Genomic DNA, 24,604 nt, shown 5'->3' on the forward strand with positions numbered 1-24,604 from the left:
CAAGGCCTTGCCCCTGCCCACCTCCCGCCCCCCGCCCCCCAACCCTGAGCCAGTGTCGTGTGTCCATTCTCTTTTCCCTTTTTAGAGGCATACTTTTTAGCAATTATAACAACAGCTACTGTTTATTGACCTAATGCTAAGGACACGCATCCTCTACGCTCCAGAGCAGCCCTACTGGCACTATCACTGTCTTCATCGTGCAGATTGGAGACGGCGCAGAGAAGAGGTCAGCCAGCAGAGCTGAGACTGGTACCTATGTGCTGCACGCTCAAGCCCGGAAGCTGAATGCTACCCTCTGCTGCTTTGCCAAAAGTTCCATCGCACTGCAAAACCACCCATACTTAGTTTTAATTTGGAAAATACGGTCACTGCCCCACAACCAAGTCTGAAGTTAGGAACAGCCCTGTCCCTCCCACCTTTAGGCTCCAGGCCAGACCCCCTACGGAGCCAACTCACCAAGTCAATTGTTGACAGGCAAAAGAAATACATGCCAGGCCTGGAACCAGGCCCAGGAGTGGGGTCTGGAGGGAGAAGACGGGCTGAGCGGGCAGAAGCCATACTGAGGCACAGGCACCTCATCACCCACCTCCCAGTTGTAAGGTAGATGGCTATGAGAGCAGCATGAATGGGCCTTTTGCTGACTCCAAAATCCTCTGTGCTTGGCCCACACAAGGCACCTGGTGAGCATTTGCTGAATAAGTGAACGAATGAACGAACGAATGAATACATGTTAGGTTCGCCCACCATCCGAAAGAGGGCAGGGAACTGGGTGTCCCATATCCCAAGGCAGAGGGCATTCTGGGGCAGACACTCAACCCGGACTGGGTTGGAGAGACAGGAAGCGAGGAGGTGAAGACGAGTCCTGGAGGCCCCATCAAGGAAAGAATGAGGGAAACGCTGAGTCACTAAATCAAGACCACTGGGCCCCTGATACGTGGGCAGGTAGGTATGTAGAAGGGGGCCGAGGGGTAGAAGGGGGCCCAGTATGGGACAGGATCCTTAAAGTCTGAGCAAGAACACCTAGCAAGAGGGAGGAACCCCTCCCAGGCAATCAGATAGAGCAGGCAGTCCAGGCCGCATGTGCTGTCGGGAGCCTCAGCCACCAGCCAGAAGCACCCTCAGAGCAGATCTGGAAAATCTGCCCAGTTTACCAGCCTGTTCTACCTGCCTGGCCTCTGAGACCCCGATGGGAGATGAAGTGAAGGCCAGGCCTTGGGAAAGCTTCACCCTAGACCCTGGCACCTAGCACTCACCTGGTCTGGGTGGGCACGGGGCACACGAGGTCACCCCCCAGAAGGCTCCCACACTGCCGCAGCAATCCTCTTGGGCAGTCAGCTCCAGCAAGGGGTTGGCACACTGGAAAAGAGGCCGTGGACACCCGTCAAACCCTTCCCTGCCGTGCACAGAAATGTCCCAGGAAAACCCGAGACAGGAGCTCAACCCCAATTTCCTGCTACAGGATGCCTCCACCCGAGGGAGGAGAGAAGAGAGTCAGATGATGTCCCGGCAGAAAACAAAGAGACCTGCAGTCTATTCTACCAAACCCTAAACTTGGGGGCAGGGCACACCCAGAAAAGAAAAGATCTGCCCTGTGCAGGCCTGCAACCTGCCCCCTTCCGTGCCCCCAGCCCACAGAGGGTCCCAAAAGATGGGTTTTCCTCCATCAAACTCCAGGGAACTATAGGGTCACCCACCATGCAGGCCTTCCCCATGAACAGGGTCTAGGCTCAGGGACACTACATGTTGAGAGGTCAAGGAGGATCTAGGGACTCAGAGTCTCTATCCCTTGGCTACTTCCTACCGCCTCCAGTTCCCTAACCCCAGGAGGGGGTTCTGGAAACACCAAAATGCAACCCCAACAAAAACCATCCTGGGTCTGGCTTGCCCCATAGTTTTAGATGCCTAGACTCAGAAAAACTCACCTGATTTCCCATCACTGACTACGGATGCCTCCGGCGGGGGGGTGGGGGGGGGGAGGCGGGGGATGAAGTGTCTCTCATCTTTTACCCCCAAGGCTTTAGGGTTTAACCTGCCTTTTCTAATTCCCCACCTCTGTGGCCCCAATCTCAACTGAATACCAAACTCTTTCTTGTCTGGACCTAACAGCCCTACTGTTCATGCACCGGGAGTCCTAGGCTCAGCTCCAGGAGAGGCCAGGATTTGCTGGGAACAGAGGGTGCCGATGCCCTTCCAGAGGGGGACTCTTCTGGGTCCTCTTCGGCAGGCCTGGCACTGACAAGTATCCTGTGGAGCCCAGGTAGTAAGGAGCCCTCTCCTCACTCGGGCAATTTTATGCCCTGAGCTTTCCCGTACGGGGAATAGAAGACTGCGCATATCCATTCTACAGGACGAAGAGGAGACAGAGAAGGAGAAGGGGCAGAATGAGGGGCAGTCGCTATTCTGGAAGCCCTCGGGGCTGAGGCAGGGGATGCATTCTCACCTGTCCGTTCACAGAGCTCAGATAACAGCGGCCCAGCAGTCCCGGAGGCCTGGGTGCTGCTGGGGGCGGGGGCTGAGGGGCCTCTCCAGACCGGGCGGGGATGCTGTTGCTGTCCCAGTGGCTGTGGCGGGGGCTGGCGGGGAGCCGGGGCGAGGGTCTGGTCTCCACGCTGTTCTCCTCCGGGGCCTCGCCCCGCACCCGTGCCACCTGGTGGACCTGCACAGAGGCCTCCGGCGGGTGGTGAATGTGCACCTTCACCAAGGAGGGGTTCACGGAGGCTGGGCACAGGGGCTGGGTCAGAGCCGGCAAACAGGGACCCGCCTTCTGAAGAGGGCCCACCACCCCTGGGCCGTGCAGGCCACTGGCTGTATGTCTCCCCCAAATTCTCCTTCCCTTTCTTCACTCTCTGCTCAAACCCCAGGACCACTCCCCAGCGAGGACAGGACGGGGCACAAACTCCTTCACTCTGCACCTTCCAATGAAGGACCTTCATTATCCACCACCAAACTACCTCTCTGGATTCTAGCTCCCCCCACAATCCTATACAACCCCTGAATTCCAGCCCAACTGACCCTGCAGGGCCCCACCTCCACACGTTTGGTCACGGGCTGGCCCCTCTGCAGGGGAACCCCTCCCACCCTCTCTGCTTAGTCAAAGGCTCTCCATTGTTTAATGGCTTTCCTGAGCACAGTCAGGGGGCTCTCTATCTGCTGACCTCCTATAGAAGTCTGCATTTTTGGCTACCCTTTACCTGGTACCTGATAATGGAAGGCAGGGGAAATGAAAATTTTTATGATGATATTCTCTCTCCTATCCAGCCCGCCTCTATTGTTCCCTGAAGGCAGGCCCCTGCCCTTATACTCTTACACCCATAGCACCCAGTAGGGGGCAAGGGCAAAAAATATATATATATATATTGATGAATTCAGAGGAAGGGCAAAGAGAAGTTTAGCAAGTGAAACCGAGCCCCGGGGGAGGGAGGTCAAACCGAGAAGGAGGGAGGTTTGACCAGAGTCAGTTTCCCTGCCCTCCACCACAGGACCAGCACCCCCGTGTCCTTACCCAGTGCACCCCGAGTCTCGCACTCACCCAGCTGGTTGGAGAGAGGCAATGTGAAGGTGGACTGCCTCAAGGGGCCTTCCAGCAGGGCCCTGTGGCGGGAGCCCCTCTCGGGAGGCCCCTTGTCCAGATTCGGGGCTGGCAGGTGGCAGAACTTCCCAGTGGAGTTGGTGGGGCACCAGCACTCATCCCTGCCGATGCAGCGGCCTCCGTTCAGGCAGGGGATCTGGCAGAAATCTGTAACATCGACCTCAAGGTGACTGCTGGTAGAAGAACACAGCAGCACCCACCATACGGCTGGCGGGTGACCACAGGGAAGCAGGGGGAGCAGGAACCCAAATCTGGGTGGCTTGGGGAGTCCGGCACACCCTGAAATGCAGGGACTTTCCAGGAGGCCGGGAATGAAGAAGGGTTGACGATAACCAGCGCTTGCCTTTCTAAAGAGCCCTTTCACGCCTTTCCTGGACTCCACTGTACAGTGGGACCCCTCCCCCCTCCACCGAAACCTGGGGGACAGGAGGGCAGTGGCACTACGAACTCCCTTAACTTCTCTGTGGAGGAAACAGGGACTCAGGAAAGTTAAGTGACTTGCCTAGAGTCGCACAGCCAGGCTGTGACAGAGCTGGGTGAGGACTCGGCACTCCGTGTGACTGGGAACAACTCACAGAAGCCACAGGAGGAGAGCAGTGCGCTTCCTTCCTGCAGGAGGCTTGGGCTCCTGCCCAAGGCAAGCCTGTCGCTCTGGCCACCCTGTCCCCTCCCAGGGCCTGGGAGCCATCTCAGGGGGAAGGGACTCACAGATTCGGAAGCCAGACTTGGGGTCATGCCCGTGGCCACCCTGGCTATACAGGGTGGTGGTGTCGCCGCGTTCACAGCTGTTGGAGCAGTGCCCACGGGCACAAGTCTGCTTGCAGATGGTGGGAGTGAAGACGATCTTGATCTTCTTGATTTTCTCAGTGAGGTTCAGCCCTGCAGAGAGAGGGCTTGGGTCCAGGGGGCAGGGCTGAGAGGCACAGCTGTGACCTCCAGAGGCTGCTTAGAGAGGCCCACGGGGTCAAGGGTGACTCCATCCCAAGGGCATTTGCTAAGTACCTACTGGAAGCAAGGTCCCGTAGTGGGGGCAGGGTAATACCTTTGAGAAGCTCACAGTCCAACAGCTATTGGGGGACGCCAAAGTGCCAACCATTCAGCTCATGCTTTAGGCAAATTAGCTCTTATCCCTCTTGGCTGAGTATTATTTTAGGTTGATCCGCTAGAAATTGCCATTTCTGTAGGTTAAGATAACTGAACATTGGCACTGTTCCTAATCTAACGTTTCTCTTTTACAGATATGGAAACTGAGGCCCAGGGAAGGTTGGGTTGCTCCAAATCACACAGCTAGCAAGTGCTGCAGCTGGGCTTTGAGCCGGCAGGCAGAGAGAAATGACCGAGCTCAGACTTGCCAGAGCAGAGTCAGTGTGGGGAGCTAATGCCCTCCCAGCTGCAGTGTGCAGGTGGAAGGGGAGGCAGGGTGACCAGTTGGGAGGTCGCTTTGGCCGTCCCAGCTGGTTCTGTAACACAGGTGGTGGCAGTGTAAATACAGAGGAGAGGTGTTCAATCAGCATGGGGAGCCTAGGGAGGGAAGCCAGAGGGAGAGGGGTAGAGGAGGGAGGTTTAAAAAGTCTACATAGACCGTGTGTTCAAGAAGCTAGCCCGTGAGAGGAGAGATAGAGAGGAAGCCCAAGGGAAGTGGGGTGTGTGTGTGTGTGTGTGTGTGTGCCCGTGCAAGGGTGTGAGCGTGGAGAGCTGACCAAGTATATTTGCTGATGGGAAGCGGCTGGGAGAGGAGACAGCGTGAAGAGGGAGGAGAGAGGTGCGGGGCGGGGGGGGGGGGAGCAAGGGATGGTCTAGTGTTCTAGAGGAATCAAGAAGGTGGACGCCCCCCTTTCCAAGATGGCAAGAAAGGTGGTCACGGACTAAAAAGAGGAACGAATACGGACAGGGATAAACCTCGAAAACATTACATGAAGTCACAAAGGGCTACATATCGGACAGGCTCGGTTTACGGCATGTCCAAGATAAGCAAATCTGTAGAGATAAAGTAGACTAGCGGGGCCCGGAGCTTGGGAAAGAGGCTTAATGGGCATGCGGCTTCCTTTTGGAGTGATGACAGTGTTCTGGGATTAGATAGTGGTGGTGGTTGTGCAAAATTATGAATCCACTAAAACTCACTGATGCGTCCATTTTAAAATGGTTAATTTTATATGAATTTCACTTCAACTTTTAAAATGGGAAAAAAAGGGGCGCCTGGGTGGCGCAGTCGGTTAAGCGTCCGACTTCAGCCAGGTCAAGATCTCGCGGTCCGTGAGTTCGAGCCCCACGTCAGGCTCTGGGCTGATGGCTCGGAGCCTGGAGCCTGTTTCCGATTCTGTGTCTCCCTCTCTCTCTGCCCCTCCCCCCGTTCATGCTCTGTCTCTCTCTGTCCCAAAAAAATAAATAAAAACGTTGAAAAAAAAATTAAAAAAAAAAATAAAATGGGGAAAAAAAAAAGAAAAGAGGTCAGCTCAGGCACAGGTGTAGGTAAGGGCATCGTGTGCATGGTCACATGGTGAGGCAGGTGGGCAGGAAGGTGAGGAGCTCTCCCAGGGGTGGCAGGGTGTCCATGTGCTGACGGGATGGCACTTGGGGAATGGGGGCAGCTTGGAGTAGCTGCTCTGAGGGATGAGAGAGAGACAGAAAAAGAGAGAGACAGAGAGAGAGAGAGAGAGAGAGAGAGAGCAGGCACCTGGGGAAGGACTGTTGGGCAATGACCAGAATATGCAGAGGCATGAACCTGCAGGGATGGTCAGGTGTCTCCTCTAGAAAGCAGAGGCCAGGCTGTGGGTGCTAAGAAAGCAACTGGTCAGGTTGGTCCAGGAGGGTTGTGCTTTGCAGGAAGGATGAGGTGGAAGGAACAGGGTCAGGGAGGTGAGGTTCATGGCTGGATATGAAGGAAGCAAAGGCAGGATGTGTGACAGGGGCAAAGTCTCCGATCAGCTGGTTTGGGACCCTTGGAGCCTGGCACAAAGCAGGCATTTGACGACTGTTGGTTGATTGGCTGAGAGTATGAGTGACAAGGTGAAACTCAGCCCCTCTGTGAGAGTGGAGGGGAAGGTCAGCAATTTAGATGCTCTGCTCTTCCAGGACCTTGAGACGGGGCATCCTTACCCCAGGGGGATGACGGGTGGTCCAGATACGCCGCCTGCTGGGTGCCATCCCTCCGCTCCAGGCCTGGCCCTGCGGGCAGGGCATTGGAGGTGAGCTGACCGCTGGCTGCAGTGGTTGGGTAAAGCCGGACCGTCCGGGACAACCCCACGTGCTGCTGGGAGGGCTGCGTCTGGCTGAGCCCACTCAGGGTCCTGTGGAGATAATCATGGTACAGGGGTTTACCACCTAGAAGCAGCATCCCTGGCTCTCTGTCCCCGCTCGGGCCACCCACCCCGCTGCCTCTGCACTAGAAGAGTGCTCTCTGTTTGGCTGCCTTCTCTCCATCCATGTGCAGTGACTCAGGGATATGGAGGTGCCCTGAGGTAGGGGGAGTGAGGTAAGGTCCGCCAGTTTGTTCCATGGGAGTGCCTATCTCTACGAGGGATAGCTAGGCTTTTGCTGGGCTGTTCTGGGTGAGTCAGAGCCTCTCTGAGCCTCAGGGCCCTCGACTACAAAACGAAGGTGTGAGACTGGTCTCCTGTGGCTCTGACATTCTGAGAGTCTTTGAGACTCTTAGCAGTCAAGCTCTGCCCCCCAACTGAGTCCTGTGCCTACCCCCTGCCACTTCATAATTCAACCCTTAACGCAAATTACCTATGGACTACGTGCCCAGCAAATGCTGACTCATAGATTGATTTGGGAGGCAGAGCCTAGAATATCCCTCTCATTTATTTTCATTGTGCAAATAATACAACAATATTCAAGGAGAAAAAAAATCGAATTCATCATCCCCCTGCCCCCACCCCTCAAATACTTTGCACATTCCCTTTCTTTCTAATGTTTTTATTTCTTTTTGAGAGAGAGAGAGAGAGAGACAGACAGAGTGCAAGCTGGAGAGGGGCAGAGAGAGAGGGAGACACAAAATCTGAAGCAGGCCCCAGGCTCCAAGCTGTCAGCACAGAGCCTGACACAGGGCCTGAACGCACAAACTGCGAGATCGTGAGCTGAGCTGAAGTTGGACGCTCAACTGACTGAGCCACCCAGGCGCCCTGCATGTTTCCTTTCAACCTTTGCTCAAATCTATGTTCTTACCCTATTGTCATCGCCTGTAGGTGCACCTTGAGTTATTATTTTTTTCACTTAACATTAGATCATACTTGATACAATTTCAGTTTTCATATTTTAGCATCTCAATTACTACATGATAGTCTATCAGAAGACAAATCACAATTTATTCAGACATTCGCCTGTTACACAGATTGTTTTTAATTTTTTTATGAAACATTTATTTATTTAGTTAGTTATTTTTGGAGAGAGGGCTCAAGTGAGTGAGAGAGAGAGAGAGAGAGAGAAAGAGAGAATCCCATGCTGGCTCCACACTGTCAGCATGGGGCCTGAAGTGGGGTTCATGCTCACCAGATGTGGGGCTCAAAATCACAAACTGTGGGATCATGACCTGAGCTGAAGTCAGTTGCTTAACCTACCGAGCCTCCCAGGTGCCCTGACTGTTTTTAATTTTTAACTGCGGACATACGTACTCATGTGGTTTTTTTTCCATCTGTTAAAATATCCCTTTAGTATAGGGGGATTCGCTATACTATACTATTTTATTCTGTATATTTGAAAAATATGTATAACATACATTTAAAAAGGACTATTATTTTAGGATTAATTCTGTGGACTAGAATGACCCTCTCAAAGGTTCTAAACATGTCTGGCTCTAGGTGCACACTGGTGCCTTGCTTTCAGAGAAGGTTCTATCAAAGGTAGTAACGTACCACTCAGAGGGCACCCTCGACATCCTAATGTATTATTAATTTCTCATGCTTGGCTAATTAAGGATAAAATGGTACTTCATTGTTGCTTTTCTCTTCTTTATGACTTCTGAGTTCACATGTTCTTCATGGATCTATTTACTGCCTTGAAAACTTTCTGCTCCTGTCCTTTGACATCTTAACCGTTTGAGTTGTTTGTCTCACAAACGTGAACGTGTTACTCATATGTTTATTATCAGGCCATTCTACAAAGCAGCCTCCATTGTAAACATTCCATCACTTCACAATGTATATGAACCTGTATATGATGGTGTCTGGACCGTGGCGAGTGGGATCACACTGGGGCCATTGAAGCTGAGGGAGCAATTCCTTGTCCAAGATTATACAACAGGTAAATTGGGATTGGGCCCCAGGATTCCAACCTAGAGCATCCTGACTCCTGTGCCACCCAATAGACCAGCCCAGACCACGATGGAAGCTCAGCCTAGAAGCATCTGCTCAGGCCTGGAGGGTGCTCCTTCCCCCAGTAGGTCCCAACCCTACTTGGGATTCCTTGCCCAAGGTCCTGGGACCCTCTCCCTCTACTCCAGTTTTGTTGACTCTGGGTGCTTAGGCCATGAGCAAACTTCCTCTCATCCTTCCCCGGCAGAAGCCAAATCAGGAGAGATGCCAGAGGCCAGCACCCCAGTGCTTCCCCAGGAAATGTTTGACGCTTCCCCAGGCCCCTTTGCTCAAAGCTTGGCTCCCTTAGGCTTTAATGCAGCTCTTCCTTCCAGGGCCACCAGCAACAAATCCTTACTCTGACGGGCATGAACCATGCCTCACCCTGCTTCCCGGATTTGGGGTCTGGAGTGGGAGAGAGGTCCTGTTAGGCACTTAAGAAGTTCTGGGAGATGTAATGGGCCAGAATGGGGAGCCCAAGCCTCAGGCACCTACTCCTCACTCCTAGGAGAAGAGTAACACAACCAGCTGCAGCAGAAAACACAATCCTTTCAATAGCTTCCCAGAGCGTGCCTGAGAGAGAGAGAACGAACAGGTGGGTTGGTGGGAGTCTCCTCCTGGTGGCACCAGGCTGGTGCCACGGCTCAGCTTAGTGCCATCATCACAAAGCACCTTAGAAAAATGAAGGGAGTAGCTCATGTTCTGCCCAGCTCTTCACCGTTTTGAACTTGACCAACAAAGAGATCCCTAATCTGGTCAAGGTGGAAACTCAAAGGATGCTTTCTTGGCGATTTGTTGTCATTGTTGTCGCTGCTGTCACTTGTTTCTCTAATGGAACTCACTGCTAATGGCCCCAAGATTCCTGAGTCCAAATCCTAAGGCTAGAGGTTAATGTTGCAGAGAAGAAAAAACCACCGCCCACAAAGAAAGTCATGCATTCCCTAGTTGTAGATAGGACCTGGCTGTACCGAGGAGAGAGAACGGGATTAGGCCGGGCAGATGTCAGTTCTTCCTCTTCTAGAAGAATGGTCTTGAGCAAGTCACTTAGCTCCTCTGAGCCTCAAATTCCTCATTAGCAAAATGAGAATAGTGATACCACCTCAAGGGGCTGCAGTGAGGACTAAGAGAAACCGTGAGGCCATGGGATTGCTTTGCAAATATAAACAAATGGTCACAAGTTGAAAAATATGCCCAAAATTTAAAATCACATGAACAACAACAACAAAAGTGCTAGATACACTTTATTTATTTATCTATTTATTTATTTTTATATTTTTAAACATTTTTATTTATTCTTGAGAGACAGAACATGAGCAGGGGAGGGGCAGAGGGAGGGAGACACAGAATCTGAAGCAGGCTCCAGGCTCTGAGCTGTCAGCACAGACGTGGGGCTCGAACTCATGAACTGCGAGATCATGACCTGAACTGAAGTCGGCCGCTTAACCAACTGAGCCACCCAGGCGCCCCAGTGCTAGATACACTTTAGACAAGCCCCTGAAAGTTCTTATTTATCTAAGGAGAATAAAAGGCTTCCCCAAATGCTTTGTTTTACTACCACACATCCTTATATGTCAAGGGCCAAGTGCCCAATCTCATGTTCACACAAATTTTAACAACCAGAGTCTCCTGAACCCAATCCATCGTCATCTACTGCTGTGATGGGGATGTGAGGGTAAATGACAAAAATGAAAAGTTCTGCCCAGTCTGAGAGGCTCCCAGAATAAAGGAGGAAGCCCCTGGTTCTTTCATAGTTTCTATCTCCTCCACCAAAAGTAACCCTATAAGGAAATTGCCATCTCCCTTCATAAGCCCCAGCTCAGTCCTTGGAGGGGGGCACTGAGGTCCACCATGTGAACAGGGGTACAGGTCCCTTGGTCTCTGGCTGGTACCTCGTGCCATCAGCACTTCGAAGACCACAGGCATCTAGGGTGGGGTGCAGACTGTGAGCTGCGGAGTCTGTAAGCCCAGTAGCCTGGCTTTGTGTTATCTTTGCACTCATTTCTTTTAAGTGAACCACAGGCCGTTAGCAAAAGCTTGTTCGTATGCCCCAGGTTATGGGACATCAAGAAAAGGCTGTGGCATCATGTTCTGCCCAGAGTGGTCTAAAGAAGCAGTACCCCCTTCAGGGCAAGCGTGGTGGTGACAGAGGCAAGCTAGAGGTTCACTGAGAAGGTGACTTTCTTGGACCACAGCCCTGTGGGAGAGGTCGTGTCCACTCAGCTTTGGAAGAGCTGCTTCGATTTCATCAAAGGATAGCGGTTCTCGAACTCTCCTGGCACAAGAATAGAAGTTGCTATCTCTCTGGGATTGTTCCAGGGAAGTCCTGGCAAAGCAGCCACAATGAACCAAAACAGCTGTCTCTAGACTTTAGGATCTTGTGGATCAGTAAAGTTTTGAAACAAATGTAGAGGAAAAACATAAAGTTGCCAATTTTTTATTTAGGTAAGTAAGAAATTCTCTCTCTCTCTCTCTCACACACACACGCACACACACACACACCCCTACCAATTATCACCACCATAATTCCATGAAATAAAAGACATTTCAATGTCAAAAGAAACACTTGACTAAAGCTTAACTTGACAGAAACCTTACCATATTGACTTTATTTTCGTTTCTCCATGGACCAATAAAAAATTCATGACAGGCTAGCACCAAGCCAAGGGGAAGCCACTGGGCAACACGATCGCCCAAGGTCTGCTCTAGTCTGAGGGCATTTGGGCTCTTTCGACGCATTTGGGGGAGAAGACTTCCTGTCCTTGCCGGCTGGGATCTTCAGACCCAAGCGAAAACTGCCTGGACAGTGCATCCCGTGATGCCACTCAGTTAACTGTGGTGTGCCCATATCCTGCCATCCTTAAAAGATATTTTACACTGAGACTTTCAAGAGCAATGGGGAGACAACTGGATGAGGGCCTCCATACCTTCCACCCCATCCAAGTGCACCCCAGCCAGAACGCAAAGTACTAGAATATATACAACTCCGCAAAGGACCAAACATTGTAGGACCTCCACTCCATCTAATTTAGAAGTTGGGGTTCCAAATACCATTGTGATTGAAAAGCCTTCGGCTGCTAAAAGAAAGTTTAAAAACATCACTAGAAGGTGCACAGAGTAGTTAGAGCTATCACATTGAGCACTGAGCCAGGTGCTTTAAACGCATCATCTCATCCACGTTATTTTATTGAATGCGAGTAAGTTGCAGAATAATATGGATAGTATGTTTCCAGGTTTGTGTCTTCAGAAAAACTTCTCTCTCCCCCTATAGATATTGAATCAGGGACAGGAAAGATCTGGAAGGGTCTGTAAACAGAGGCTGCCCCTGTTTCTATAGTTTTGGAACTTTTTTCAGTAAAAAATTTGAAATTTTTTTACAGTAAACAGGCATCATTTGGGAATAAAAATAAATATTTCCCACAGCAGCTCCATTTTATAGGTAAAGAAACTGAGGTTCAGGAAAAGCAAGGGAAGTGTGTGCAAAAAACTAGGATCCAAGGTGGACTGTAGTGGCTAAAGAGGTACAGGAATTCAGATTTCAGAAAAACCATGACGGGGCGCCTGGGTGGCTCAGTCGCTTAAGCGTCCGACTTCGGCTCAGGTCATGATCTCGTGGTTTGTGAGTTCGAGCCCCGCGTCGGGCTCTGTGCTGACAGCTCGGAGCCTGGAGCCTGCTTCGAATTCTGGTGTCTCCCTCTCTCTCTGCCCCTCCCCTGCTCATACTCTGTCTCTCAAAAATAAATAAATGTTTTAAAAAATTAAAAAAAAAAAAAAAAAAGAAGGAAAGACCATGACATTTGAGCTGGGGCTTAAGAGATGGGTAGGATTTTCACTGTCCAATAGGAGGAGGAAGACATTCCAGATAAGAAAAATAACAAGAAAATCCATGGAGGGGGGAAAGCATGGGCCATATTTAGGGGAAAATAATGAGCGTGGTTGGATTAAGCATAGAATGGAGGGGAGGGACGGGAAGGAAATAATATCCAGTCACTGCCTACAGGGTAGCAGGCATCATTCCAGGTGTTTTACATAATGTATCACTTACTTGTCCAAACAGCCCTATGATAAAAACATCTGTGTGGCCAAAACCCTTAAAGTAAAAAGACAAATGGCAAAACGGAAAAATATGTACAAGTCCTATCACAAAGGACCCATCTCCATAATATACAGAGAGCTCCTAGAGATGGAAACGACAGACCAATAGCCCTAAAAGACAAATCAGCAAAGGAATAGGAATAGTTCACAGGAAAAAAAAAAAAATACAAATGTTTGCTAAACACATGACAGTACGCTCATTCTAAGAGATGTGCAAACGAAAATGACTCTGAGGTAGTATTTTTAATCCGTTAGATCAGCAAAAATTCAAAAGTTTAATAATAGACTAATGTGGCGGGATTGTGCTGAAACCGGCACTCTCGAATGTTGCTGGTGGGAATGTAAATCGATACAGCGAAGTTGCCCTCATGGAAAGCGATTTGGCAAGTCTATCCACACTGCAATGCACTTGTGCTTTGCTCCTGCCTCTCCACCTCCAAGACGATGCTGCAGATTAAACCTGCCATGGAAGGTGCTGCTGCCACCCTTCCCAGGTCCCCTTTGCAGCTGGTGCACCTTCTACTGGCTTCTTCCTTGCCCTGGGTGGATGCAACCACCTGACAAGCCCCTCCCACAACCAATGGGAAGTTCAAAACCCCTGCCCCTTGCCTCAAGGTGGGATAGCTCTGCAAGCTCCACCCTCCATCAGGCGTTGTGCTCCCTTTCTCTGGGACCAGTCCTTGCTTGGCTCTTTCCACCTTCCCGTTCTGCTTCCCTCCCTCCCTTGGCAATCCCCCAATACATCACACACACCCGAATCCATGTCCCAGCTCCACCTCCAGAGGAATGTGACCTAAGACACTTGTTAATGTCCAAAGTGATGGATGAACAAGATTATTCATAGCAGCACTATTTTGTAATAGCAAAACATTTGCAAAGAATAGAAACAACTTAAGTGTCCTTCAGTAGGAGATTGGTTAAACAAACTAAGATACATCCATGAGATGAAGTCATATGCCTTCGAAACAGAAAGCAGCAGCTCCTTTACATCGATAGGGAAAAGCTCTCTAAGACATAATGAAAAGTGAAAAAGGGACGCCTGGATGGCTCAGTCGGGTAAGCTTCCCACTCTTGGTTTTAGCTCAGGTCATGATCTCATGGTTCATAAGTTCAAGCCCTGCAATGGGTTCCACACTGAATTGTGGAGCCTGCTTGGGATTCTGTCTCTCCCTCTCTCTCTGTCCTTCCCCTGCTCACTCTCTCTGTCTCTCTCAAAATAAATAAATAAACTTCAAAAAAAAATTTTTTTAAGCGAAAAAAACAGCCATAATGTGGCCCACTGACTGTTTTTGTATGGACGGTGACATAATATTTTTTAATATATTTAAATGGTTGGAAAAGGTCAAAAAGAAGAATGTATTTCACGACATGAGAAAGTGATGTGAAATTCAAATTTAGGTTTCCATAAATAGAGTTTAGTTGGCACACGGCCACACTCATTGTCTGTGACTGCGTTTTCTCTACAATGGCAGAGCTGAGTACTTGCAGAAACTTTATGTCATACAAAGCCTGAAATATTTACTATCTGGCCTTTTATGGAAAAGCTTGCTGGCTCCTGGTGTGGGGCATGAAAATTTTTGTGTAAAAGTAGAGAAAATAAGTATACGTGCTGCATTTATTTGCATATTTATAAAGCAACCTTGGAAGGCTACCCTGGAAATTAATCACAGTGGTTACCTATGTATGCGGGGTGGGAGGCAGCAGGAGGGGGGTGGGTGGGGCATAAACTGTGCCACAACTTAATGAAGGCTCGCTCTGTGCCAGGCTCCGTGCCAATAATGCGCAGTGCACATATTATCTCATGTAGGCCCCTCAGTACCTCTGAGAATTACCCATTATCCCATTTTACAGTCAAGGAAACAGAGTAGCAAGTTTCTTTCCCTTCCTGAAGGTTACAGAACTCCTAAGGGCAGAAGCCAGGTTACCGAACCAGGTAAGTTCATCCTAGAGCTACCCCTCCGTTTGTTATTTCGGTGTCACCATTTTACAGATGAGGACACTGAGATTTGGCAGGGTTAAAGAAAGATAGGCGCCAGTTCATATGATGGACAGCATGAAATACCAGAGAGGTGTCTGGGCTCAACTGAGTGGGTGAGGAGGTCCTTGGAGAAGCCCACCTTCTTTCACTCCTTCAAGAAGCACTTACTGAATGCCTGCCACATGCCAGGCACTGAGGTCAAGGATGGCAAAGACCCTCAGACCCTCTCTGCTCCCATGGAGCCTGGGCAAAGGGTCCAGCACCCCAGCAAAGGTGTGAGGGCACAGGGGAGCCGCATATTAGCCTTGAGATGTTCGTGGTCTTCAAGCAGGTCTAGGACATGATGAGATGGGCCTTTTCAAATGATTATTACTCTGGTAAAAGATTACCCAGTGTAGATGGACCAGAGAGGGGAGGGCTGGAGGCCAGCTGGAAGGTTTTGGCTGTGCTCTAGACTAGCAGGGACCAAGGCTGGGACCAAGAAGAAAGCCTGGATTCAAGGGCTTTTGAAGACACAGAGACTTCCCAGTTGTGGCTTAGACCAATGGGTGGAGGGAGCTCCACGGACCAAGATCTCAACTGGGAGATCCAAGAAGTGGCTCAGTTTAGGCAGGACACGAGTGTCGGGTGGCTCAGGATGGATCTCCACGGGAAAGCCCTCAGGACGAAGCAGTCAGGAGAGAGACAGGATACAGTCGGGAGAGGGGAGGCTCGTAAGGTTCGATAGAGGTGGTGGATACAGAGTTAAGGGGGAGGGCTGACACCACTCAGGGAGAGCGCGTCGAACAAACCACGCTTCAGAGCTCCCTGTTGGACTGAGGCGTTAACTCTGCTAACACTTCCCCGTTTCAGGAGGGAAAATGTGTTAATGAATAGGCTGGCCTCGGTTTTAAGTTTTGTGCCCATAAATTTGTCTCCAGCCTTTGGCACCTGCTACCATCTGTCTGCTAGCACGCGATAAGACAAATGCACAAGCAGTAAGTGACCATTAACAGAAAACGTGGCAGCCATCCCCTTCACCTGACAGCAGGTTCTTTTCACGGATACATGCGTGTGCCTATAGCTGGGTTTTTGTTTTGAACACACAGACGATCGTCATAGTTTCTGCTAATAAAACAGTTCCCAGCTCTAATCATGGAATGGATTACATTGATGGCATTCCTTATGACTTCCAGGCACCCTGACACCTAAACACTTTGAGAAATACAGGGGTGAAGAGGGAAGAGGCATGGTGGAGGAGGGGTCCCCTGAGGGCAGGCAGAGGAAGAGGCTGTGAAGGTGTCGGGGAAGGAGCAGCCAGAGAGGTAGGAGGGGAACAGGGAGAGAGCACTGAGACAGGAGGGCGTTCCCAGAAGGCCATCTCTGCTTCTGGCCCTCCTGTGACTGTAGGCTTAGCCAATTGCAGGTGACCAGGCCCTAGCGCCTCCCAAGGGGCTCAGTCTCCCCTGAGGATCTGGGTGCTGCGAGGCCTGGGAAGCTCCACCCCTTCTCTCCTCAGGCCAGGCAGGCGTCACGCCCAGGCCAGGGTCAGCCAGCCCTTGTGCCAAACCCTGGGGGACCCAAGACAGTGCCGCCAGACATCCTGCTCCAGGCACGGCCACAAACCTGCCTTGCCTCCGCAGAGGGCAAGGGGCCACCCAGCCAGGGTGGATAAGGGGGAGGGGACACTGTGGCGGTGGTGGCATAGGAGCCGGGAGCCCACTGATTCTAGACGATGCGCGGCTCGGTGGCTGAGCAGGTGAGACCCAGGCTGGCTAAGACTCGTCAGCTGTCACTCTTCAGCATCTGGGTACAAGACGTGCCAGGGTGATGGGTTCTCTGATGACACTGTCAGGAGGGGAGGGCTTGAACCCTGTCCCATGTGTCTTAGACAATAATAATGAATATTTATTGAGCACTAATTCTGGGCTGTGTATTAATTATTACATTTGCATTATGACATCTGATCTTCATAACCACCTTAGGGGCTAGGCACAGTCATTAGCCCCGTTTTTCAGAAAAGGAAACTGAGGCACAGAGAGGTCAAGGAAACTTGTCCAAACTGAGGCACAGAGAGGTCAAGGAAACTTGTCCAAACTTTTGTGCTGATGGAAATGCTCTATAGTCCGTGCTATTCAATATGCTACCAGCCACATATGAAACTTGGAAATGTGGCTAGTGTGGCTGAGTGACTGAGTTTTACATCACATTAAATTTAAACAGCCCCATGTGGCTGGTGATTACCATATTGGACAGTACGGTATCGAAAATGGAGGAGTCAGCATTTGCACCCCGAAAGTCTATCTTGGCCTGTAACTATCAGCTAGAAGGTTCTCCTGGCTCCTCTGACTGTCTTCTCTGTCCCTTGAAGGCTTTGCTCATACCCCAGGAGCTAGGGTCCCCTGACTGTGCCTGGGGGAATTAGGACCCTCCTAAACCTTGCTACCTTCCCCCAAACTGCAGTATCCGTCATCAGATGTGAGGAGGCCTGAGGCAGGAAGGAGACTGGATTTCCAGAGGACCGACCCAGGACCATGCCACAGGGGAGCCACTTTCCGCACAGTGTGAGGAAGGGCTTTTAAAGAGCCAGGGTTGACCCTGGCTTCAGTGACACGGTGACCCCGAAGAGGCAAGAGATTTCTTTTTTTAATGTTTATTTACTTTTGAGAGAGAGACAGAGACAGAGCACGAGCAAGAGAGGGGCAGAAAGAAAGGGAGACACAGAATCCGAAGCAGGTTCCAGGCTCTGAGCTGTTGGCATGGAGCCTGACGCAGGGCTCAAACCCATGAACTGTGAGCTCATGACCTGAGCTGAAGTTGGACGCTTAGCCCACTGAGCCACCCAGGCACCCCTGAGGCGGGAGCTTTTTGTCCCAGGAATAGTGGATCTGTGCTCCTGCATGCCAGAGAGGAATCCACAGGCCTCCAGGCCCATGGCAAGCTCAGTGGGGTGGTGCCCAGGGGACCCCGCCCCTGCCTGCTTCCTGGCACACTGATGTGGTATCACTCACTCCCTGGTGCCTTCCTGAAATGTCCGAGAGCTGGCTGTCTCAAGACCTCTCCTGCCACTAACCCTGCTATGCTTACCCTGCTGTGCCTAATCCCTTGGGCCTCAGTGGTCAGCTGGAGTCCCCAGCCCGGCCCCCGTCAGCTGCCTGTGAGTCATATCCCCAAGCTCTGAGGTCTGAGTCTCTAGCACTGTGGCCACACCCAGGTCTGAGAGTTCTGGAGATGTGGGACACAGACCCCAGGGGATGCCTCTACCAGGCGGGGGGGCAGGCTGGGGGCAGACTCCTGGGGGAGTCTGTCATCCCAGTCTCTGCCCGCTCTGCTCTCCCAGGCAGCTCAGGAGGAAAGAGCACCCCTGTTTCACTGCAGGTGAATAAGAGGCAGAGGTTGGCGGGAGGTGTGCGTGTCCAGGGGAATGTCTGTGGAGCGCAAGCCTGGCCTGGGCCTGACCCCCGCCTCCAAAGCAGCCCTGAAGTAGTTGCTGCCTCGTATCCCAAGGGTTCAAAGACCCCTCTAGGCCTCATCTCTCTCCTCCACCCTCTAGACCCCTCATGTCGACATACCCTTTTCTACTGAGCAGCCTGCCTCGTATGCTGTCAGGTGGCCAAGCCCTGGCCCCTTGAGACCCTGCATTGCCTTTTTTTCTCTCCTGGCTGGGCAAGGGAATAGGGCAGGAGAGCCTGAGCAGGCTGCCCTGGTCCCCAGAAATGCCCCTTATTTCCTACCTACCTTGCCCAAGTGTCAAACTACTGGGGTCATCTCCCTTTCCCCAGAGGAAAGGGCCTTTCCAAGAGTTCCTCTGCCTCCCTCTGGGTCCAGCAGACCACCCCAAGGGCTGCAGCTTGGCCAGGAACACAGATCCCCCCAGAGAGAAAGGCAAGGGATCAAGTCTCACCCTCTTTATATTCTCCAGGGAGTCACACAGTGCTGGGCACATAGCTACTGTCCCCAAATAGTTATCACGTGAACTTCCACCATCCCAGGGGCCTCTTCCAACCCTCTCGCCTCACTGGAGCTCTCTCTCCAGCCCTGGCCGGGCCCCATCCTTCAGCCAGCTGGTGCCAGTGGGCAGTCTGAAGCCTTTGGCTCCGGCTTCCCCGAGGAAGACTTGTCGGCTTGTGGGGAGCCTGGATGTCACGAATTCATCATTCCCCCACTTCCAACGTGCATTTATGGGCACCTTATAAGGTGCATAGTCCCATGTGGGCACAGTAGGAAAGGCACCTTGCTCCCTCCAAACAGGGAGGCAGAGGGCGGGGGAGGGCCAGCACTTGGGGCCTTGATGTAAACTAGACAAGGGGCCCCTCGGAGCGGCCAGTTCACAGAAGCTGCCCCACTTCCTTCCTGGTGCCAGAGCTGGGTGAGCGGAACACAGGCTAGATTTTAGCCACATTTATTCCCTGAGCAGCATCTTCGTGCAGGGCATGGCACACACACCCATACATACCAGCCCTGGGACAAGACCCTGCATGTGAGTGATTCATAACAGTCCAAGATAGGAAAGCAGCAGGGGCCAGGAATCTCACAGCAAGATGCGTGGGGAAGGCTTTCTAGTGGGTGTGTGATATGAGCCGGAGAAAAGGAGTGGGGAGAGAACCGTGAGCACAAGGGGACAAATTCAGGCATGTGCTGTTAACAGGTGGTGTTCAAGAAGGAGGCCTGTCTGGTTAAAGGGAAAACAGAAGGGGCCGAGGATGACAGTACATAATAGTAAGTAGCTACACAGTGCTTACAACGTGCCAGGCATGATTTTAAGCACGTTATATATATATATATATATATATTAACTAATTTAACTATCTTTAAAATTAGGAAGTAGGTATTATTATTATCTCCATTTTACTGATGAGGCACAGAGAAGCTAGGTAACTCGTCCAAAGTCACACAGCCAGTGACTAACGGAGCTGGGAATCAAACACAGCCTACAGATATCCTGGTTCCAGAGCCTGTACTCCAAACCCCTATACTATCATGGCAGCTTGAGAACTGTGTTTTGGGACTGAGCTGTAAAGCCAAGAGTCTGGGCCTTAACCTGTGCATCTCATGTGCAAAAGCTCATCACGCCCTTGATGGTGCTCTCCTTGGAGCTGCTGCCGTGGTGTGGTGGTGGGCATGGCAAGCGCTCTGGGAGATTAGAGGAGATGAGGGGCTGGAGGTGAAGCAGGGAAAGGAGAGAGCTTGAGGATGAGGGCATTGAGCTAGGACCATTTCCCAAAGCCACGGAGAGCCTGGTATATGGGCACTTCACCACCATCAAGTTGGCATGAAATGCCCACCTCCTGAACCCTCAAGTTCCCAGTTCATGGCCTTTGGGACCCCTCCATCCTCCATAACACATCCCCGTGTATGGAGCTTAGCAGGCCTGCCTTACCAGACAGCAAACACAGGTCTATGACGTCAGATGAGTCTATCCCCCTTTTGGACCTGCCCAGATAGGCCCTCTGGGGGGCCTGGGTCAGTGACATACTCCTCAGGGGCAGGCCAAAGTGCTGGTGGCCCACAGCCAGCCTGCTTTTCCAGGGGCTGAAACTCTACCCCAGGACATCAACAAAAGGAGATTTCTATGAGAACTGGGGCCCCAACCCGAGGAGCCTCCGTTCAGCACTATAGCAGCCCAAACCTACCAACTGATTACGTGCCGCACATCTACTACAGGAGTTTCATTTTTAAAATTTTTTCTGGGCTCTCTATGTTTGACACCTCACGTGATTAGCCCAACAACCCTATGATACAGGAACTAGCGGCCCCCATTTTACAGAAGGGAAGACTGAAGCAGAGGGAGGCTGTTACTCTGGCCAGGATCACCACCAGCAGGGCAGTGCTGGGGTGGGTCTCAAGGCCTGAGCATTGTCTGCCTCTGATGGACGACATTCACCCTTGCCCATAGCAAGAAACCTCACTAGGGCCAGAAACACTTCGTGTGGTCCGGGCAACCTCTCAGACTTTCTAGTCACCTCTGCTCCTTCTCTGATGTCGACAAAAGGCTCAGGTAACTCCAGAGTCCAGGGACAAATAAGAGTGGGTGTCACTCACAGAACACTTCAAAGGTGCCAGGTGCATTTGCATGTATTAGTAAATCCTCCTGACTGTTCTATAAGGTAGTGACGGACAGTCCCATCTTATAGATAAGAAAACTGAGGCTTGTCAGGCTTCCATCATTTGCTCGTGGCTGCATAGTTGTTAAGTGGCAGAGCTGAGGTCCAGACCCAGACTTCTCTAAGACATAACTACTTTCATAATTCCCTACACACCACTGCCTGCTCCAGAGCCTCTGACCTTGACCCAAGAACCTCAAAAAAAGAAAGAAATATGTTCCCCGAGAGTGTGGCCTGAGGTCCCCTTCCAGTACCAGATTCCATTAAGGGGCAACCCCCGCCTCCTGGTGGGTGCACAGGAGGGCGGAGTGGATGTCAGGTAGTAGTCAGGGGCTGAGGCTCTGGGAGGGAAATGCAGTGTAGACAGCTGGCTAGAAGCCGGAATGTGGTAGCTCCAGAGGTTTTGATCTGCAATCTCCGTTTTGCAAGGAACGGGAATTTTTCTCTTCAAACAGCACTGGACTTCCTTGAATTTTAGACCTTTCACAAATATTTTTTTAGGAGAAAAAAGAACAAAAAAAAAACCTCCCACAAAATGCCTGTCGCAGCTACTCACTTCCACAATGAATCACGGACACAAAACCACAGCTATGTGGCTGACAAAGGAACTATGTGTTTTCACATTTTGTTATTGGAAATCATTTAGCAATCTTTACTATGTCATCCGCAGGCAGACAGACAGACGGATACACACACGCCCCTCTGGGTACTAAGCAGCCAATCTTGCAGCCATGGTTGTCAGACGACTTTGCACTTAATTCATTGCTCCTTTCTAACCTATTTCCAGGAAATTATCCCGCAAGCCTTAACGCTTCCTCGTTAGCGCCCTCTCCAGTGGGGGGTGTGTGCGTGTGTGCACACGCATGTACAGCCACGTGCAGACCCACGTGCCAGTGATCAGGAGAGGAATGTGAGACCCTGATGCAGTTAGTTCCACGTTAGTCCCCCAAGTGGACACAAAGCACGCGTTTGGGCCCCTTTTTTATTATTGTTATCACAGTACCAGTTTGGTAAAGCGATTTTCACCTGGGAAGCTGACAGTGCCTTTTCTGACGGTGGCAAATTAATTAACTGATGGCAGATTTAAAGATTGTGTAACTGGAAAAACTACCGGGCCCATAAATCAGAAACTTCCTCTACGTCCCAGACAAGGGGTGAAACCTGATATACATATATTTGAAAACCTTGAACGCAAAAGGAGAATTCACAAGGTCCAAAAAAAATCTCCATTATTATTTCTGAGGCATGTTCTCTCATACAGCTTTCCCACCCATGCCACACACACGCACACACACACACACACACCCCTACCCAGAGGGTGACATTCATGGAGTACCCACAGTTTTGTGCAAAGCAACCAATGGGCCAAACATCCCTTGGGGCATCTGAAAGAGAGCATTGACTGTCTTTTCAGTCCCTTCTTGCTTCATCACTCCCTAACCTTTTCCTTTCAAACAAAAATCCTAGAGGACATGGGTCAGTTAAATGCTCCGAGTACAGCCACAAGCTTGAAATGTTTATTGTTACTATTTTTTAAGTTGGATGCTGGAAACTGCATACATTACATTTGAATGACCCCAACAAGCCGCCTTTGTTCCCCACCCACGGCTGTGGAGAATCTACTCCAGGCTCTTGCTGGTTTCCGGTTTCCGTGGTCTTCCGAAAAGTCCCTAGATGCCTTGCCTGCCCAGTCCCCGTGGCTCCCACACCAGGCTTGCTGCTCTGCACTTGCCTGAGCTCACCTGCTCTAGAGGCTGTCTAGCAAAATGGCGGCTGGCAAGGGCTCTGAGGTCTTGAGTAGAGCTGGGCTGGAATGGCCCTTCCCCTCAGTGTCCTCACTGTGCAGTGGGGTTAACAGGAACGTCCTCGTTGTAGTGTCACCGTGAGGACCCATTAATGTGCTGGAGATCTTCCACTCGCTCCTCTGGACCTTTCTCCACCCCACTCTGGGCCCCAGGAGGCTCCGTCACCCTCTGCCTTCCAGTCCTGTTCAGCCGAAGGGGAACCCCAGCAAGCGGGCAGGAGAGGGAGTGGAAGTATTGATCCTCCCAGCTCCCTCTTGACGGGCAGCATGGGGCAGCAGCGGTGTGTTCCTCTAACAGAGGCCACAGCCCTGTCATGGCCTTCTCCTGTGGCCGAAGCTACTCTGGTTCCAGTAACCGCTGGCCCCTGGCCCCTTTGGACTTCCCTACACAGCCACCCCCGGGATATCCCATCCCTTTTATTACTTCCTCTAACCCTGTCCGTGCCTTTGCAGATAGGCCCTTTATCAAACTGAGCTCATCGAGTGTGCCATCTGTTTCCCGCTGGAACTCTGATTGATACGGATAAAGAGTATCAGCTGTTGAGTATTGAACACTTAGCCTTGTGACTCAGCACTTTACCCACTTCTATTTTATTCTCACCACAGCCCTGGGCAGCCAGGGTTAGCATCATCCTTTTACACTGAGACGCAGGGAGGGGAAGGAATGCACAGCATCAAATGGCTGTGAGCAAAAGAATCAGATGAAACAGAGGTCTGACTCATGACCCACGCTCTTAACCACTACGTCATATGGTCCCCGTTATTAGGTGGTGCCTGTTGAGTCCTTTGCACAGTAGGGCCAGCTCACTCAATAAGGCTCCACAAACGGTAGGTTAAAATAACCACCATACCACACGCAAAAAGAGCTCCACAATCCTAAATTCAACTCTAGCATAGCCCTAACCCAGCCCTAGCCACAACCCTAAGGTTAAAATCTCACTGTAACACCACACTAAAGTTACCCTCTCATCTCACCCCGGCCACCACCCTATTGTGAAATACAGTATCACCCTCATCACATCCCTCGTCCCACCCAATCCTAACCCAAGCATTCACCACTGTAACCACAATTCTAGACGCCCCCTCAGGGTCAGACTAGGGTCAGGGCAGGGGCGAGCACTGGGAGGTCTCCCTGACCCTCTGCTTGCTCCTGGGTGATTGTCCCCATCCCACCGACAGGTGCCGTCCTGTCACCTCACTCCACTTATACCCCACTAAGTAGACTCCACGTGACTGGCCAAAAGACATTTGTGCAACATTTGCTTCCCGCATGTCACCGAGCTGGTGGCTTTGGTGTGGGGAGGGCAAGGAGAGGAAAGAGGAGGGTAGGAAATCTAGCACAGCAGGGCACCATAATGTTGTGGATGGTGTGTGGAAGAAGGATCGTGGAGGAGGAGGAAGTTCCCTAGCTTTCTCTATCACTTTGCTGCAGGCTGTGGGCAGATCAGAGGTGACAAGCTCCTAGCTCAGAGAATTTTCGAGGGCTAGCGCCTGGGCTGGGCTGGAGTTCCTCTCTGTAATCACACCTAGAGAGGTTCTGACAATCCCGGAAAAGGAAGAGATTCCTGGAAAAGGGAGACACGCAGTCTTCACCAGAGATTTGGGGGCTGCCTCAGGCCAGATGTTCGCCTTCAGGCTTAACTAGGAGAGAAAGGAAGGCAAGAGAAAGGGGGCAGGAAGCAGACACCATTTTCCTGGAGCCTGCCCACTGTCCTACGTGGGGAGCAGGAGAGGTATTAGAATGTGCTGGGCTCCCTTCTCCTCTGA

General features: G+C 51.2%; 1 protein-coding gene across 4 annotated transcripts in view; it reads right to left on the minus strand.

Annotated features, from left to right (window-relative positions):
* LTBP2 (latent transforming growth factor beta binding protein 2) overlaps positions 1 to 24,604 on the minus strand; it is a 106,453-nt gene that overhangs the window by 49,504 nt on the left and 32,345 nt on the right. For all 4 annotated transcript variants that reach the window (XM_045448227.1, XM_045448228.1, XM_045448226.1 and 1 more), the window contains exons 4-8: positions 6,686 to 6,876; positions 4,298 to 4,468; positions 3,530 to 3,736; positions 2,441 to 2,718; positions 1,254 to 1,356 (exon numbers count right to left, since the gene is read on the minus strand). In XM_045448227.1, coding sequence (XP_045304183.1) covers positions 1,254 to 1,356; positions 2,441 to 2,718; positions 3,530 to 3,736; positions 4,298 to 4,468; positions 6,686 to 6,876 — 950 coding nt within the window. The remainder of the gene's footprint in view (positions 1 to 1,253; positions 1,357 to 2,440; positions 2,719 to 3,529; positions 3,737 to 4,297; positions 4,469 to 6,685; positions 6,877 to 24,604) is intronic.

This window comes from Leopardus geoffroyi, chromosome B3 (assembly GCF_018350155.1).
Source record: "Leopardus geoffroyi isolate Oge1 chromosome B3, O.geoffroyi_Oge1_pat1.0, whole genome shotgun sequence".
In the NCBI taxonomy this organism is placed as follows: Eukaryota; Metazoa; Chordata; class Mammalia; order Carnivora; family Felidae; genus Leopardus; species Leopardus geoffroyi.